This window comes from Gossypium arboreum, chromosome 10 (genome assembly GCF_025698485.1).
Source record: "Gossypium arboreum isolate Shixiya-1 chromosome 10, ASM2569848v2, whole genome shotgun sequence".
In the NCBI taxonomy this organism is placed as follows: domain Eukaryota; kingdom Viridiplantae; phylum Streptophyta; class Magnoliopsida; order Malvales; family Malvaceae; genus Gossypium; species Gossypium arboreum.
The window spans coordinates 122491361-122510291 of record NC_069079.1 but is presented as its reverse complement, the minus strand read 5'-3'; the positions used below and the strand labels follow the sequence as shown (position 1 = coordinate 122510291).

Here is an 18931-nt window from a genome sequence, read left to right as displayed (position 1 = left end):
GCTGGCCACACAGCCATGTCCCAAGCCACACGGGCATGTACCCCTATCTTCAAGGTAAAATTTCTAAAGTTGTCAGTTTAGTCCCGAACCACTTCCAAAGCATGTATTGGGCCCCGTAGGCCCATATTAGGGAATTTATCATAAAATTTCAAAAGTTTTTAATTTAGAATGCGAATTTTTGACTTGGTTTTTATACGAATACTGGTGTATAAGTCCAGTAATACCTCGTAACCCTGTTCTGATAATGTATACGGGTTATGAGTGTTACACGTGTGGACTACCCCTTTAGACCCATACGGTCGTATGGCCCACACAGCCTAAATCAGTCCAGCTCATGTGTCGAGCAAAGCCAATTTGGCCATCACACGGCCGTATTTTGTGCGCACAACCTAGCCTCATCGATCACACGCCCGTGTTATGGCACACGGCCTACCACACGGCTGTGTGGTGTCGAAAGAAAGGTTTTCTGCTTTTGCTGAAAATGAGTTTTCTTGCGATTCGGGTACACATCTGGTATGATTTTGATGCTACTGCAACTACGAACACTCCAGAACCTAAAAATCAGTATACCAACACTCAGAATCAGACCTATTACAAGTTTGAATCGAAATTACAAAACTGATAACGACATCAATCCACCTTCAACACTTACCCCAACACCCTTAAATGATTTGATCACATTTTCGCACAAGGACAGCCCATTATGTCCTAGTTTGATGCTACCAAAATAGCGAATAAAATTCTAACTGGAAAGAATAAAAAAATCATGAAAGAATTAAAAGGAAACCCCTATTCATAGAATAATCTATACTTACTTACAGAAACACAAGCAACTGAAAAGCTGGAATATTGAAGTGGAACAGAAGAATTGACAACAATAGAAAAAAGCGAAAAAGAGGGAAAAAAGCATGAACGTCAGAATGTTGAGAGGAAAAGGGGGAGAACCAAAATTTTAGGAAAAAACAAAATAAAAATCTGATAACTCCCCTCCCCCGAAATCCCTTAATTTTTTCTGCTACTCAGAATTCCTGTTTGATCGAAACTCTATTAGTCAAACGAGTAAAAATAGACTCCTACGCTCGCGTAGGGATTCGAACATAAGACCTTCAACAATCTGACACTCAACTTAACCGCCAGACTAGTAGGCCTATTCTGATATGGTTTAGTAAATAATTTAATATAAGTCCATTGAACAGAGATAGGGCTTAATTCCAAAAATAACAAAATTTTTCAAAGCCAGGGCTTAAACTTGGAGCCTTACACACACACACACACACACACACACACACACACACACACACACACACACACACACACACACACACACACACACACACACACACACACACACACACACACACACACACACACACACACACACACACACACACACACACACACACACACACACACACACACACACACACACACACACACACACAGGACACATAACCATTGAAGTAAAATACATAGTTGTGTCACTTTTTAACAGAAACAAAAGTAAGAATTTTGAAGCGTTACAACTTTACCCCCTAAAAGAAAATTTCAGCCTTAAAATTTACCTGATTAGAACAGATGAAGATATTGCTGCTGCATCGCATCCTCAAGCTTTTACGTAGCCTCATCAGTGCTATGATTCTGCCATAGTACTTTCACTAATAGAATAGACTTCCTCCAAAGAACCTTTACATCACGATCTAGAATCTGAACCGGCTCCTCCTCGAAGGTCAAATCTGGCCTAGCCTCAATATCCTCAATAGGGACAATATGAGTAGGATCATAGCGGTAACACTTCAACATCGAGATGTAAAATACGTCATGAATACGGTCTAGCTCTGGAGGTAACTCCAACAGATAAGCGATCGGTCCCACTTGCTTCAGAATTCGGTAACAATAAACCTAGGGCTTAATTTGCCATTGCGACTGAACCTCAAAACCTTCTTCCATGGTGAGACCTTGAGAAGCATGAAGTCCCCCACAGAATACTCAATCTCATGCCTCTTCAAATTTGTATTGGACTTCTATCTATTAGAAACAACCTTCAGACGATCCCTGATCAGTTGAACCTTATCCTTAGTCTCAGAAACCAACTCAGGACCCAAGACTCGACATTCACCCAACTTAGTCCAACATAGGGGAGTGCGATACTTACGTCCAAACAGAACTTCATATGGTGCCATCTGAATGCTAGACTGGAAGATGTTATTATAAGTGAACTCGGCTAACTCGGGATAATCCTCCCAACTGCCTCGAAAATTGACAACACAACTCCTCAACATATTCTCTAATATCTGAATCACCCCCTCAGATTGACCATAGGTCTAAGGATGAAACACAGTACTAAAGTCTAATCTTAAACCCAGAGCTTTATGTAACTTTTTTCAGAACCGATACGTGAAGCGAGGATTCCTATCAGAAATGATTGAGACCGGTACCTCATGCAATCTTATTATCTTAGAAATGTAGAGTTTCGCCAACTTCTGAAGAGAATAGTCTGTCCTAACCAGAATGAAGTGCGTAGACTTGGTCAATCGATCCACGTTGACCCAAACAGAATCCTTTTAATGGGTGTCAAGGGCAACCCACTAACAAAGTCCATAGTCACTCGTTCTCATTTCCATAAGGGAATCTTAACCGGTTGCAGCAAACCTGAAGGTAACTGATGCTCAACCTTAACCTGCTGGCATGTCAGATATTGTGCCACAAAATTAGTAACCTCACGTTTTAACCCCAGCCACTAGTACAGTTTTCGAAGATCCCAGTACATCTTATTCCCACCGAGATGCATAGCATAAGGGCTACTATGCGCCTCTTTCAGAATAAACTGCCTCGGATTAGTATCATTCGGTACACAAATCCGACTTCGAAAACAGATTACCCCATCATTATTCAGCCTAAAGTCCGTAGTGCTGCCGCTCTCAACCTGATGGAACCGAAGATCCAACGATTCATCCTTTAATTGTTTATCCCGAATCTGTTCTATCCAAGTTAGTTTAACCTGCAACTTTGCTAACAAACTTCCGTCGTCGAACAAACTAAGTCAAGCGAACATCACTTTTAGATTAGTCATCTCCCTATTGCTCAACGCATTGGTCACCACATTGGCCTTACCAGGATGGTGCTCAATAGTACAATCATAATCCTTAAGCAGCTCAATCTATCTATGCTGCTTAAGATTCAACTCTTTCTAAGTCAGGAGGTACTTGAGGCTTTTGTGATCAGTGTAGATGACACACCTCTCACTGTACAGATAGTGCCTCTAGATTTTCAAAGCAAAGACTAAGGCGGCCAATTCCAAATCATGCGCCGGATAGTTTGCCTCATATGTCTTGAGCTGATGAGACACATATGCCACAACCTTACTACCCTGTATCAGAACACAACCCAAACCCACATGTAACGCGTTACTGTAAACCACAAATTCCTTCCCAAGTTCAGACTGTATCAGAAAAAGAGCCTCAGTCAGAACAGCCTTGAGTTTCTCGAAGCTCTCCTATTGCGCATCAGTCCAGATAAACGGAACACCCTTACGTAGTAGCATAGTTAAGAGCACTGCAATCAGTGAAAAACCTTACACAAAGCACCAGTAATAACCCGTCAAACCTAGAAAACTGCGGATCTTAGATACATTCTTAGGCTGTTTCCAGTCCAGAACAACATTGATCTTAAAAGGATCAACTTGAACCCTCTCAGAAGAAATTACGTGTCCCAGAAAAGTGACTTTACGAAGCCAGAACTCACACTTACTAAACTTAGCGTATCACTACTTCTCACGCAAAATCTGGAGTACAACTCTAAGATGCTCATCATGCTTAACTTTAGTCTTAGAATATATCGGAATATCGTCGATGAAGACCACGATGAACTGATCCAGATAAGGTTGAAATATTCGGTTTATCAGGTACATAAATACAACCTTAACATTAGTCAGACCAAAAGGCATAAATGTCCATAACGAGTCCTAAAAGCCGTCTTATACACATCCATCTCTTTAACTTTCAACTGGTGATACCCTGAACGCAGATCAATCTTGGGGAATACATAAGCTCCTCAGAACTGACCAAATAAGTCGTTGATCCTCGGAAGTGGATACTTGTTCTTAATAGTTAGCTTATTCAACTGGCGATAATCTATGCACATCTTAATGGTTATATCCTTTTTCTTAACAAATAAAACCAGTACTCTCCATAGAGACACACTGGGACGGATGAACCCACTGTCCAAAAGTTCCTACAGTTAAGCCTTAAGCTTTGTAAGCTTATTTAGTGCCATACGGTATGGAGCGATAGACACCAGAGTTGTACCAGGAAGAAACTCAATCCCAAATTTCACTTTTCGATTTGAAGGTAAACCCGATAACTCCTCAAGAAAAACGTCTGAAAAATCCGTTACAGTTCTGATGTCCTCTACACTAGAGTCCCCAAAAACAGAAACACTAATATAGGCCAATAACGCCTCACATCTCTTACAAACCAGTGCAGAGATCACATTAGACAAATAATTCTGACGTTCTCCAATCGTGACTAGCTTATTATCCTCCTCAATTCTCAAGATAACCCTCTTAGTCGCACAGTCCAGACTAATACGGTGCTTGACCAACCAGTCTATACCCAAAATCAGGTCGAACTCTTCAAGCGGAAGCTCTATTAGATTAGCCAGAAAAATTAACCCTTCAACCTCTAGCGGAACATCTCTATACAGTTTGCTAACCCAAACCGATTGCCCCAGTGGGCTCAGTACAGTCACCTTACTAGAAGTACTCTCAACCAAAATCCTAAGTTTCCAGACACAGTGTTAGCTACATAGGAATGTGTGGAACCTATGTCTATTAAAGTAAAGTAAGATACATCATAAATTAAAAATGTACCAGTAATGACATCTGGAGCATCTCTATTCTCTCGGCGGTAAGTAGCATAAACAAGAGCATGCTGTCTCGCTTCAGTCTGTCCAGCCCCTCTGCTAGATGCTATCTATCCGCGGCCTATACCGTTACCATTCCTAGCCTGACCACGGCCTTTCTGTTGCTGCTGAACTGCCATCTGTGGCTGTAAAGTACCAGAACCAAGAGCTTGCATCTGATCGGCTTTCAGCGGACATTCCCGAATGCTGTGCTGTAATGTCCCACATTCCAAACACGCTGCAGTACTCCTCCAACACTCATTTTGATGGCCTCTACCATAATCTCCATACAGTTGTAATCTAGTAAGAGCAACATTGGGCCTCGCCCTAACTGGCCCATCAGTCTTAGCCTCTTTCTTAGGCCTCTACACCGAACTTGAGGGCTCCGAATCCCTTTTGTTCCTACCCTTCTCACGATCTTTGTTTTGGCACTTAGAGCGCTTAACCTCTTTGGTAGTCTTCACCTTCTCTACCAGAACAGAGAACTTTCGCTCCTTTTATGGAGTTATCAGCACCCTCAAATTATCCTTAAAAGTTGTCTTCAAAATGGATGCATCTCTCATACTTAGACACCACCGTGCATAGTGGCTCAGTCTCAAAAATTCAGCCTCATACTCGGCCACTGATCAGTTTCCCTGAGTGAAGTTCAGAAACTCACGTCTACGAGCATTGATGTAACTGGCTCCTTCATACTTCTCTTGGAAAGCAGACTTAAAGAACTCCCAAGACAGACGATCGGGCTGTGTGCCTCCTTTATAGTCAGCCACCACTGATAGGCCACATCGCGAAGTAACAAGACTGCACCTTTCAATTTCTACTTATGGGTACAGTCTAAATCATCCATTATCCTCTCAATAGCCTGCATCCAGTACTCAGCCACATTAGGGGCGACTCCAGTGGCACCCCTAAAAAGTTCAGCTCTATTGGACTGGAGTCGTTTCGTAACTGACCCTCTGCCTCCAGATCTAGTGTTGAGCCCAGCGACCCTCTTCAGTATCCTTAGCATAGCTTGGGATAATGGGTCATCCCCAGCCATGCGATCTTGAGACCCAGTCTCAGTAGTAGGTGACACCAACGTCTCACTCGTATCCAGATTCGGCGTGCTGCCCAAAAAAGAGAATTTTGCTTGAGCCCTTCTACGGCCTCTACCTCGGCTTTTAGTACCCCATACACAGATATCTCGTGCGCTCATGTCTATTCGGATTTATCTGTATTACGAATTTTATGAATTAGTTACAATTTCAGTATTTGTTAATAGATGTTTTATGTAAAATGGTATCATAAATTCAGAGTTTGTTTTTCACAAGTATAATCTCTATCAGTTTCAGTTTCACTACAGTTTCAATTTACACTAATTAGAGTGTTTTCAGAAAAGACTATTTATAATATCATGATAGTTTATCATAATACTTATAGGATTGACTTAGAAGACTAGGTGCACCATATTCTTAGTCAAATCATTTCAAATTATTTGAAAATCAGTTCTTAAAATCCAAGTTTTAAAACCCTAAAATCCACAGTCGAGTTTTGTAACCTGACTCTGATACCATTAAATGTAACACCCCAAACTGGGCCTAGACGTTATGGCCGAATCTGAAAATGTTATATGAAGTGGAATTTGAAAACGAATTTGTCAAGTTAAATCGTTTCCGTTTATTAGCTTTTATTTATCTTCCATCAATTCTAAAATTATTTTCCCGTTAATTTGATTCGTTTAAACCTCTTTTGTAGCAGAAGCTATTAAAACCATGATATTTGAGGAAAATCATTCGCTTTTAGGAAAAACATTGTGTTTAATAAAAAAATTTGAGTTTCGTTGCGGTTTAAAAGTTCGTGAAACCAGTTAAAATCCCAAAACAAAGGTTGACAGACCAAAAGTATCATATTACATAAAAAATACCCAGAAGCAAATAGGAATTAAAAGCATAAGAGAAATTAAAACCGTTAAATAGACTTGTGGTCACTACTGAGTCCTCCACCGCACCAATCCGTCTAAGTCTGAGGATTACTTGTACAGATTAAACAGAAGTTGTGAGACTCAGTGTGTAATCCCCACAGAAGATATGCATACAATCAAACATCAGTCATCAGTCAAATGCAGTTTGGGCCTAAGTCCATTTAAATTTCAGTAGCAGTTCGGGCCTTAGTCCATTTCGGTTTCAGTATCAGATATGTATTAAGGCCTAAGCCCATCACAGTAACAGTACCAGATATACATTAATCAGTAACAGAGTACTACCCAATCAGCCTCTACATACCATCTCCGTCCACTAGGATTTAAAACGCTCACTCATCCCTACACTCCAAGTAGTACCGAATGCGACACATAATCAGTAAATTGCAGTTGAGTTGCCAGAAAATAGGCTTAAAAGCCTTTCAGTACACTTCTTCTAAATATCAACACCCCAACCGAATGCAATGCAATATACAGTATATGACATGTTAATACATAAATATCAGTTATACATACAGTTCAGTACTCATTCATATAAACATCATGCTCAGTAAATACATCATACATACAGTTCAAGCATTTAAGGGTCTAAGCAGTGCTTACCGACCATACAGTAGATTCACAGTCGACTTAGGCGACAGTGCAACCTTAGAACACATTCCAGTTAAATGGGCTCACACGCCCATGTGGCCTACCTGTGTGGCCTATATGGCCCAATTTGGCCATCACACGTCTTGGCCCAAAATCCAACACGCTCATGTGGACTACCCGTGTGGCCTACACAGCCCAAATCAGTCCAGCCCGTGTGTCGCGCACTGCCTACCTGGTCATCACACGATTGTGTCTTGCTCGCACGGCCTGGCCTCGTCTATCACACGCCCGTATTATGGCACACGGCTTACCACACGATTGTGCGTCGATAGAAAAGTTTTCGGCTTTTGCCGAAAATGTATTTTCTTACGATTCGGGTACACACCTAGTACGATTTCGATGCTACTGCAACTACGAACACTCCAGAACCTAAAAATCAATATACCAACGCTCAGAATCAGACCTATTACATGTTTGAATCAAAATTACAACATCGATAACCACATCAATCTACCTTTAACACTTACCCCAACACCCTTAAACAATTTGATCACGTTTTCCCACAATGAGAGCCCCTTACGTCTTGGTTTGCTGTTACCAAAATAGCGAATAAGATTCCAACTGAAAAGAATAAAAAATAATCTGATAACTTCCTCCCCTCAAATCCCTTAATAAGCTCCACTACTCAGAATTCCTATTTGACCAAAACTCTCTCGGTCAAACGAGCAAAAATAGACTCTCACACTCGCACAAGGATTTGAACACAAGGCCTTCAACAATCTGACACTCAATTTAACCACTAGACCAGCAAGCCCATTCTAATATAGTTTAGTAAATAATTAAATATAAGCCCACTGAACAGAGATAGGGCTTAATTCCAAAAATAACAAAATTTGCCAAAACCAAAGCTTGAACTTGGGACCTCACACACACACCCAAAACACATAACCATTGAAGCAAATATACAATTATATCACTTTTGAACAGAAGCAAAAATAAGAATTTTGGGGCGTTACAACTAAATTCTAAATTTGAAAAGAGTATAAGAACTAATGACATATTTTAACATGAAATTTTTATAGTGCCCAATATTTTAACAACCACCAAGACTTGAGTCGCTCAGATAACCAATTTCCAATTTAATTAGTTCAATCAATTTAAAATTAAAATTTGTTAAAAACTCTAAAATATTCATAAATATTTAAAATAATTAAGACAAATATCATAAAATAAAATAAAATAAAAATAACTACACATAAATGATAATAGAAATATATGCATCCATTTTATGAATTATAAAAAATAAATTAATTGTTTTAACTAATTTTAGATCCACTTGAAATGGTTTTTACTACTTGAACTAGTTTTTGTTTGAATTCAATTTTCCTCAAATTTTTTTTATCAATGGACCGATTGGATTATTGATTTTTAGTTCAACCGATTAATTTGGTCTAGTTCCAACATAATGCCCAACAAAGGTGTTTACAGGTTGAGCCTATAAATGAGTACATACATAACTGCTTAAGCCCGTCGCGTCATAAAATATGTGCCTCAAAATCTGCTCAAACTCGCTTATATTTGTAAATGGTTAATTCAAACTCATTTAGGCTACCCATATTATGTAACTTAACATATTTTTTAATATTTACTTTATGATATAATATATTTAATTTAATATGATATAAATTACCTAAAATTTAAAAGAAAAGAGAAAAAAATTCATATTATAAACTTGAAAATGAGTCAAGTCAAATTAAGCTTGACATTGAATATTAAAACCCGAATATGACCCATATTTTAAACCAAGTATAATTTTTTTATCCAAGCCTATTTTTCAAAATCTTTCTAAACTTTTCTCCAAACTTAAGGTATACTAGGGTGTAAATGAGATATTGGTGCTCACAAGCTACTCGAGTTTGACTAAAAAAAATTTCAAACTCGATTTGGTAATTATCGAGCTGAGCTCGAGCTATCGATCAACTTGAATTTGAGCTTAATAATACTTGACTAGAATGACTCATGAGACTTATCAAGCTTTTCATATTTTTTTATTATTAAATTATGTTATTACCCATAATATATATTATTAGCCCTAAGTTTAACTATTTGGTCGAGCTCGAATATAAAAATTGGTAAACAAGCTTAATCAAACTTGAAATTAAAAAAAAAATGTTCAACTAGACTTGAATTGAATATTAAACTCTGAATTTTGAATCAAGCTTTAGCTGAACAATATTTGGGTCAGACTCAACTCAATTATACCCTATGTATAAATACGGGCTGTTACTGCCTTAAAATAAGAGTATCATGTAAGTACATTTATTTTAACTTAAACCAGTATAGTTACTAGTAAGAAATAAAATTTACGATCATGAGGAACATCAAGTTTGGATAATCTTTTTTCTGAATATAACTAATTAAACATAATTAAATTTTGTAGTAAACTGTGTAGCCAATCAAAATTTATTCTTAAAACTTAAAACAACAACTTTATTTCATGAAGATTTGGGTTGTGTTTATGCCACCAAATATTAATCAAAAGAAGATTATAATTATAAAATAATTTAATTTTCTTATATATATAAAGCTTTTCTTGTGATCTCACATGCATTTGATCATAATCAAGCCATATCTAAGTCATTTATTTAGTAGGGTCCATTTTCTTTTTCACATTTTATAAAGAAATTGTCAGCTTATGTTTCTTTTCCTTTTGTACAATGAAAGTTTCAGTCTTCTGCATTATTGTGAATGCATGTAAATGTCTATTTTTTTTTTTTACTTTTTTAATGTATGACAGCCATGAGAGAGGAAGCTTTGGCTCATATAAATTAAAGCGAAAATGACTCCTTCAATTAGGTTTTTTTTTTAAAAAAAAAATTAATTATTACGTTAGGGTATTCTAAAGTAAGGTTGATTTAGCAAAGATAACAAGTGATTGGTAAAAGCTATATTGCTTCTGAATGGTTGACTTATGAGATAATATTAGATAAAAGAGAGTAGAGATTGTGATATATATATATATATACACACATGATGGTCCATGTAAACTCATATATAAAACAAAAGATATAAGGAGTAGTGCATGCTGCATCATTTTACCTTTCTCTAATTTAGTGATCTATCATCCTACATGAAATTAATTGATATATATATATATATATATATATATATATATATATAAGTATACTGTCTAAAATTTCAGCATCCAATTTGAAGTATTCACTGCTTTTATATACACATACTCATGTTTAAGATAGTATTATTATTTTGTTTAAGTTTTAACATATTTGTTTTGTATATATATATATATATATATTATCCTTCATCTTGAAAAAGAAAAAGAAAAACCTTTTGGGTACTGAAAGATAAATTGGACTTGAGCAAGTTCAAGATGCATCTAATTCAAACTGAGCTTTAACTTTAGCCTAAGAAAATATGGGAGTTGGGCTGCCTCACATCCCAAAAGATTAGTCCTAAAATGGAATTTCCAAGTTCCCTTTCAGCCATTGATGTAAAATAGTTGATTTGACAAGTAAATTTGATATGTTTATTTTGTGTTATGTCTAAAACATTAGATACTTTTATGGGGTTTAACACATTAAATAAATTCATATTTTGGATTGTCAACCAAGACATCCCATAGCATCCTATATGTGGATTTATGAATTGAGTTGGTAGGTTCCTCAGCTTCATTGGCTTTTTTCAATAGCAATAACAACATAAGAGGTATACTCCAAATAAAATAACTAAATAAACATACCTATATTAAGGCACTGAAAATTTACAGTCAAAAATTATATTGGCACTGAATTTAACTGGGATTCTATACATGGATTTTTTGCAGTAATCTTTGTCTCCATATATTTCTCTTGTATCAATCTTTGTATGTTATTGCAAAACCAATTGACATCGGTTTAAATTCTCTTCCTGTTTCTCAAGCTGTCACCCATTTTATCGCAACATGTATTACTCCATTCTTCGAATCGATCAAGTGGTATTTCTGGTTGATTCGTCCGTTCTGGACAACGTCAGTAAGATTGATATCGACATTTCCCAGATGTTCCTACATGGGAAATGATTCAAAGTAACGTTAAAGATATAACGACGCAGTGAGAATCAGAGAAAGTTGAGTGCATACCTTTGATCGGAAGCTAAAGCCTGTTCGCTTGCTCATGACTTCGATATGGATCTTCTCATTTAATGGAGGTTCCTCGAGCATGTAGTGAAACTCTTCGTTCCAGAGGGGATCTCGGGCTCTCTTGATCATCTGAAAACACCATTTTTGTAAAATGGTGGACCGAGCAATGTTAAGCCGAGAAAAGAAGTTGGAGTTCGAACACAAACAAATGCAACTGCGAGAAGTTTACCTTTGTCCTTTTTGTTTCTCCTCTGAAAAAAACTACGGCATAAGGGTTATTGTGGCGTTCACCCTCAACATCCTCGGCTCCTTGAATCAGAACTGAAAGGAGACCTGCTCCACCAAAGACTTCACTGTCGGATGTCCGGTCAAACCCGCTTTCCTTTCTGCTGTATCCGTCTTGTGTCCCCTCTAACTTACCACTGTCAGCTCTAAAAGGGGCATACATAAGTTCAACCACAATTTTCCCTCTTTGCTTCTTATCCTGAGGATCATAACTATCTGTATGCTTCAGCAAATCGAGTTTAAATTCCTTTGTCTCGTAGGGTGTAAGAAATTTCAGTGGGACAAACTGCATTCCAAGTCGGTCATGATTACCAACCTGCGAAAAACAACACATACAAAGAAGAAACAATTTGAATTGTCATCTAGATAAAATCTGCTTTTATCACAATAAATTAACTGAGTGACCGGAAGGCGAAAAAACCTTGTCCCAGTCGAAGACTTGTAACTGAAGAACTTGAGATCCGGGGTCCTTTACGATAAGCTTGAACTTTTCGTTCCATTCTGGATTCAAATTCCTCTTCTTGATGGTTGTTTTCTTCGATGGCAGCCTCTCTCCAGATAGATTTAACTTGACATAAGGGTCCGACGTTCCGAGGATGTCCTTCTTTAAGAGCTTTTGTGCCCGCACAACCTTTACATGTAGTATTCCAACAGGCTTCTTTACAGCCACCCTAAAAAAAGAACCAAAATAAAAACTCGGCCAACAAGCATAAAACTCTATAGTTTTATAAGAATCGATCGAAAATAATTATTAGAAGTACTTCTAGTACGCATGGTTCGTAAAGTACCCAATATCCAGAACTTAACGCAATATAACCAAGGCCTTAAAAGTTAAAATAGTTCACAACATACAGTATATATGAACATTAAAGTTCTAGAACGCTCGGTAATAAAAAATGGAGTAGATATAACACGGTATGTAATAGAAACTTACGTTGCAGAATCAAGAATGGGTATCTCTAGTGCTTGTGGCCAGATGTAGAGGCTTGCAAGTTGCCTTTTAATTGTTTTCTGCAGGCAACTCGAACAGTTAGCCGACTGTTCTTCAGACAAAATTCTAAGTTCATAAGCCCTCCACAATTATATCCGACTATTTTTTGTATAGAAATTACCAGTACAATACCTGGACAAACTGATAAAGTCCGGGTATAGCCATAATATCACCTCCAAGTATACTCATTCCGAAGTCTACATCAGGCTGAATGGTAGGTAGTAAACATCATCATCGGAAAATAATTGTAGTTTTCATTGATATTTAAAACTGAACGTAACCAACATTTTAATCCAATGATTTTCGATGTTCAAAAAGTTTTACTAACCTTCCAAAGGAGTGATACTGCAACGGTTGCAAAACATGGAAAGGTAGGTACAAGAGGTTTCAAAGTTATCCGTGGTGCCATAAATATTTGTAAATCTACTAACTGCGAAGCAGCATAATCAAACTCTAGAAGAAAACAGAAAAAGATACATTCTTCTTTCAACTCTGTCTCTAGACTCTTCTGACCTGAATGGTGATTCGGAAAGACAACAACTTCAGCGTCAAAACAATGTTCGGATTGCCAGCCCAGCGAACTGCCGGTTCGAGGACTAGTTCTTTCTCATTTGTTTCACACACTTTAAGACCTGCAAATAGTGAAATACGATAAAATGAGAATATTAGTAGGAAGAAATTTCGGCCTCATGCTCATGATTCCCGTGCTTAATCGTTCTATGCTATGATTTTGGGGAACAAATCGAGAAAACAACATCCATTTCTTACCATGAATTTCCGGAGGAATAGTTCCGAGACTTAGATTATCAAACTCAATGGCTTCTATTTGATACTTCCCCACATACTCGGCAAACATCGGTTCGGTAGCGCTTCTTATTTGAGCACAAATTGCCTGTAGATTAAAATTAAATTCCGAGTTCATAACTAACATAATTGAAAATCTCGAAACTTTTTCAAGTCATCGAACTACCTTATCGAGGTACGGCCACATATCAGCAACAAACTTGTTCAGCCAATCTACCTGCATTGTTTTCACAATTACCATCAATATACAGCTAGAAGAAAAACAAGATGAGTGTAAATCAAGACTTTGATAAATCATTCTAAAAGTTCGAATACTTACTCTCTCATAATCGGGACATTTAACCCATAACGGAATATCAGGAAGAATATCCAGCAATTGATCGTTATCTAGCTCATAAAGCGGCCTAGGAACTGGTTCCTATACCAAGCAGTCCATACATGAGCTTAAAACAAACATAAATTAGCCGGAAAACAACACCATTATCAACATGGAATTTCGATTCTTGAAGTTCTGGAAATTTTCTACTATACTAGTGAGTACATAAAAGACAATGATCACATGAGGAAACCCGTTTCTTGTTGCGAATTCACCATCATGTCTGTGACTTTATTCGGTATCGTAAAACCTTTGGTTTTATCTGTTTCAAGGAAATTCAACTTCCATCAAACGTATACAAAAATTTAGACACACCATTCCATCTTAATTCGATAATCACGAGCTATAGCAACAGAACAGCTAGAGGCATCATTGAATAATTTGGCCATACCATGGATGAATGCAATATAATCAAATATTAGATCAGAATTCCATTCCTTGTCCGGAATTTGCTGTCGGTCTTTCCACGACTTTACAATATAATCTTCCGGCTTATCCAATTCAAGGGAATTCAACAATCATTGAATCACCAGAAAATCCATACATCCCATCCTATCTAAAACTTGATAATTCATATATTTCTTTGTCAAACGACCCTATGTATGATATCAATGGAACAGCTAGAGGCATAGATCATTAATTAATTAGGCCATATATCAATTGCATTAATATAATTCACCAAAAATATAAAAAAGAAAAAAATAGAGCAAGTCCATGGGTGCTTTTTGATTAAGGAATTGTCCAGAAAGAACATTAAATGCAGGGAATAAAAAATGGTCCATATCCATTTTGTCAATTACTTCCATTGTTAGCTTAGCTCCCCTCACTCAAGGAACAGTTAAGAGCCACAAATTCTTGACCATCAAAAGAAAATAAAAGTTCCCATTTTTGCTTATAATTCTAATTACTTTAATTTTGAATATTAATTCTAAATACTTGACTTTGACAACAAGGGTTTTTTTTTTTTTAAATAAAGACAACAAGGTTTCAATCAATCAAAATTTAACATCTTGAACAAGTTTCTCTAAAATCAAAATATGTCAAGTTATCAACTATGATAAACATGAAAAATAATCTCCACCATGAAAAAACACACATATAAAAACAAAGAAAAAAATAAGTCACAATCACTTGGCTTAGGTTCCAGCAGTAATAGTAAAGAAAAGTATGTATTTAGTAAAAATATTTAATAACAATTGAAAAGCTTCTTTCGTTAAAAAAGTACAGGGAAAAAAATTGCAGAAATTAGTAATGGAAAAGTTTTACGGCAGTTGCAAAAAAACATCATTTTTACCAAGGCTTTGAAGGCATCAATGAAAACCCAGATGGAATATAAATCCTTAGTACAAAATACTAAGAAACTATGATACATTGTTATCTCAAAACCAATAAGAAGAAAAAGTACAAAACTGTGGCAGAAGAAAATTAATAAAAAAAGAGAGGATATTTTTACAATAGCAATGGAGAAACTAAGAGATACCCAGATGTAATCTTAACAAAAAACTTGAACTTTGATTAAAAGAGGTGGAAAATATATATTTTTAACAAATACCCAGATGAAATCAGAACATGAAAAAGGGAAAAAAAAAGAACACATTGAAGCCGGGATAAATTCATTGCTTACCTTTACAGTTTTGGGTTTAGAGTATATGAAGAGAAAGAATCCAATCAAGAGTCCAATAGAAGTTCCAATCCCAAAACCAAAAATTCCCAATAAAGTACTTAAAAATCCCATTATTTTCCAGGTCAGATTGGCTCTTTTGATGCAGAAAACATGGACAAAAATGGAGCTGGGATTAAAATCAAAGGAAGAAAAAATAAAATAAAAGAAGAGATGTTTTAAAAATGGGACGAATTTGTAGTGTAGAAGGAAATGGTGTGAGTTCAGAAACGTACCAAAGACAAAGAGAGCCTTTGAGACTCTAAATAATACCGCCAAAAACATAGACTGGTTTACGTTGGGCGACAACTTTTACTTTTCTGTTCAAATAATAGATTGAAACTTCTGTCTTCTAAATAAAATCAAATATATCACATTCATATAAAATTCACATATGATTTAATATAATTTTAATATACATAATCTAACATCTAATTTCAAGAGAGAGATAATCACGTAACTTAAACATAGGCATTAAAATAGACATAAAAATATCAAAAGAATTTATAAAATATAAACATTTAATTTATTAAAATTTTGTATAAATATAAAATATTTTAAATATGATAGAAAATATAAGTTTAATTGACCCAATTCTTCAATTTTTTTTATTTTTGAATTTTACTCCTTTTGCTTCAAATTTCACGAATTTAGGTGTTTTTAATAAATTGAAAAATTAAAGTTTTCTTTGATAATATATTGAAAAATATTTTAATAATTTAATTTTTTTAAAATATATTTGATAATTCACAATGAAAATTATGAGATATACGTAGGTAGATTGGGACATGCTAAAATTCAATTTTATTTCATTTAAGGTTATATTATCCCTTATCAAACAATATAATTATATTCAATATTTAATTTTGAATAATATAATAAACATATTTTATAATTTAAATTCATTACTTAATTACCAAATATAGTCTTAATTAGAAAAATTATAAAACTCTATGTAAAAATTAAATGTTAAGATATCATTGTTGGGAGAACTTTACCTAAATATCATCCTTGCCGAACAAGATTAGGCTTAAACCTTAAAACGAATGAAAGACACCTATAATTATACAAAAAACTAAAAAATAAAAATTGAAATCTTTTCATTTTCAATGGTGGTTCAAGCACACCCTTATCTCTCTATTTATTTGATATAAAAATTAAAATCCAATTGATAATATTGTTTATTAAATTGATGGTAGAAAGAAAATGGACTTTAATTTTAAAATAAAGTTAAAATTAAAGAGATTAAGTATTAAAATTTTAAAGAATATAGGGACTACGACATAATTAAACCAAAAATATAAATATACATTTGACAAGTTTTTGTTTTAACAACAACATGGGTAAAATTAAATTTAATTAAGACATTTGTTATCAAATAAATAATAAAAAGAGGAAAAAGATATATGTTTATGAAATTTAATATTTATTATCTATATTTTTAGGAGATGGATTATTTAATTCGTATGGTTGGAATTATTATTGTTTTCTAAAATGACAATACTACCCTTAACAGCTAAGAAATACTTCATACACGTTATGTAAAGAACTATTCTTTTCGCATTTTTAGTTATTTATCAAATAACAAAATATTTTCAATTCATTTAACTAACAAAATATTCTTTAAACATGTTGAACAGTACAAAAATAAAAAATATATTAACAATATATTAAAAATTTTAAATAAAAAAATATTACAAAGATAAAAACTAATTTTTAATTTACTTAATTTCATATAAATGTAGTATCACGATACTTAATCTTTGTTTTTTTTCTATACAATATCTAGAACTACTTGTAACTTTTCTCCAACCCTTACATAAGAGGACAACGTGTTTCAATGCACACAAATTTATATCTTCTTGCATTGACAACAATATCGATACCAAATCAAATTATTAATTGAGTTAGAGCCAATCCAACTCATAAATTACCTAAAAAAGTTATATGTACTTTATTTATTTTTTTCATTAAAAAGAAAGGAAAATTCAAACTATGGTCTTTGAATAATTATTCCATTATTCTATACCCACCTTAACCAAAATAAATTTTTTGTTTGTTGGGGACAGAAAGGACGAAAAGGGTAGGTTTAATTCTTAATCTCAATTTTTGAAAGAATCAAATTAAAAAATTTCCTGATTCATAATCAATTTCTTAAAATTTCTGTTACATTAAAAGTTTTAGAAAATTTTAAAATAATTCAAAAGGAAAGTAAATCAAATTCGTCTTTGCCTCTATCCATTTAAAATGAGAGAACCATAAAAAATTATTAATGTTAAAAAAATATATATAACTTGAATGCAATGGTAAGATACATTACATTCTCAAGGAGAAGATTAAAGTTTAAACTTTGAAGACGACATTGTTGAGAGGGACAACCTCAAATCTTGAACATGAACCGTAAAATAAAAACGAAGTAAAAAAATATATTTAAACAAACAAAAACTAAATTATAAATTCAATTGGTATATATGTGGAAAATGAAACATTTGTCAAATGCTTAGATGAATTTCAAGTTGGCCAACCGTTTTTAATTTTTGTTCAACCACTTAGCTGGTTAATTAGTATTCAACTTTCCTAGTTTAATGACCATTCTACTTTTGTCCCCAAATGAAAATAAAGAAAAAGAAAAAAGAAGGTGTTCAAAGGGTTTATTTTGAAAATTAGGGATTCAATCAATTAATAGAAAGTATATTTAATTAGTAATAAAACACTTTTTAAGTGATGAGTTTGAAATCTTTAACCTTTAAGTTATATCTAGGTTAAAATTTACTATTAATCCTTATATTATGTATAAATTATGGATTAAGTCCATATATTTTAATTTGATTATTTTAACTCTTGTATTTTTTAAAAATTTCAATCATGACCTAATTAGCTATTTTTAAATTTGTTAATTTAGATTCTAATATTTCTAAAATCTTATGAGACAAAGATTTTATCACATGTGTAATGTCATATCAACTTGTTATTTTCACATAATACTTATAGAAAAACACATATTTTAGTTAATAAATTAAATGGCTATTATTTGAGTCAAATTAGAATTTTAAAATGTGAAAAGTATAAGAAACAAAAATAACTAAATTGGAAAACATAAACTAAATCTACAATTTACACATAGTACAAGACTAATATTAATAAAATTTAACTGCTTGATTCAATAATAAAATTTTAAAGTTCTAAAATATAAGAATTAAAATTAACTAAATTAAGTATACGAGTTAAGTCTA

General features: G+C 34.3%; 2 protein-coding genes across 5 annotated transcripts; both read right to left on the bottom strand.

The window, feature by feature from the left end:
- Window positions 1-1611: 1611 nt before the first annotated feature.
- Window positions 1612-3987, bottom strand: LOC128282161 (uncharacterized). Its single transcript, XM_053020330.1, has 5 exons — window positions 3934-3987; window positions 3320-3439; window positions 2879-2974; window positions 2040-2321; window positions 1612-1875 (listed from the first exon to the last, which is right to left on the bottom strand). Exons 1-5 carry the CDS (start codon window positions 3985-3987, stop codon window positions 1612-1614), a joined length of 816 nt encoding a protein of 271 aa, XP_052876290.1.
- Window positions 3988-11102: 7115 nt separating this feature from the next.
- Window positions 11103-16089, bottom strand: LOC108487263 (synaptotagmin-3). 4 transcript variants are annotated; one of them, XM_053020767.1, is made up of 13 exons: window positions 15935-16089; window positions 15663-15828; window positions 13982-14080; window positions 13829-13879; window positions 13627-13750; window positions 13372-13490; window positions 13187-13288; window positions 12991-13065; window positions 12802-12878; window positions 12289-12538; window positions 11812-12183; window positions 11583-11711; window positions 11103-11507 (listed from the first exon to the last, which is right to left on the bottom strand). In XM_053020767.1, exons 2-13 carry the CDS (start codon window positions 15771-15773, stop codon window positions 11379-11381), a joined length of 1638 nt encoding a protein of 545 aa, XP_052876727.1. In that variant the 5' UTR covers window positions 15774-15828; window positions 15935-16089; the 3' UTR covers window positions 11103-11378. The 4 variants fall into 4 exon arrangements, with proteins under 4 accessions (XP_052876727.1, XP_052876728.1, XP_017647050.1 ...); XM_053020768.1 differs by having other exon boundaries at window positions 15663-15795; XM_017791561.2 differs by lacking the exon at window positions 15663-15828 and having other exon boundaries at window positions 15935-16087.
- Window positions 16090-18931: the final 2842 nt, after the last annotated feature.

Excerpts from the sequence above, each read along its gene's own strand:
- LOC128282161 (XM_053020330.1), bottom strand. The coding sequence starts at position 3,987 with ATGGATGTGTATAAGACGGCTTTTAGGACTCGTTATGGACATTTATGC. Across the intron at positions 2,975-3,319 it reads ATCAGCTCAAGACATATGAG|ATTCGGGATAAACAATTAAA; the intron begins GCAAACTATCCG and ends TGGATAGAACAG. Across the intron at positions 1,876-2,039 it reads TGATCAGGGATCGTCTGAAG|CAAGTGGGACCGATCGCTTA; the intron begins GTTGTTTCTAAT and ends CGAATTCTGAAG.
- LOC108487263 (XM_053020767.1), bottom strand. The coding sequence starts at position 15,773 with ATGGGATTTTTAAGTACTTTATTGGGAATTTTTGGTTTTGGGATTGGA. Across the intron at positions 13,491-13,626 it reads TATTCCTCCGGAAATTCATG|GTCTTAAAGTGTGTGAAACA; the intron begins GTAAGAAATGGA and ends CACTATTTGCAG. Across the intron at positions 13,066-13,186 it reads CAGTATCACTCCTTTGGAAG|CCTGATGTAGACTTCGGAAT; the intron begins GTTAGTAAAACT and ends CCTACCATTCAG.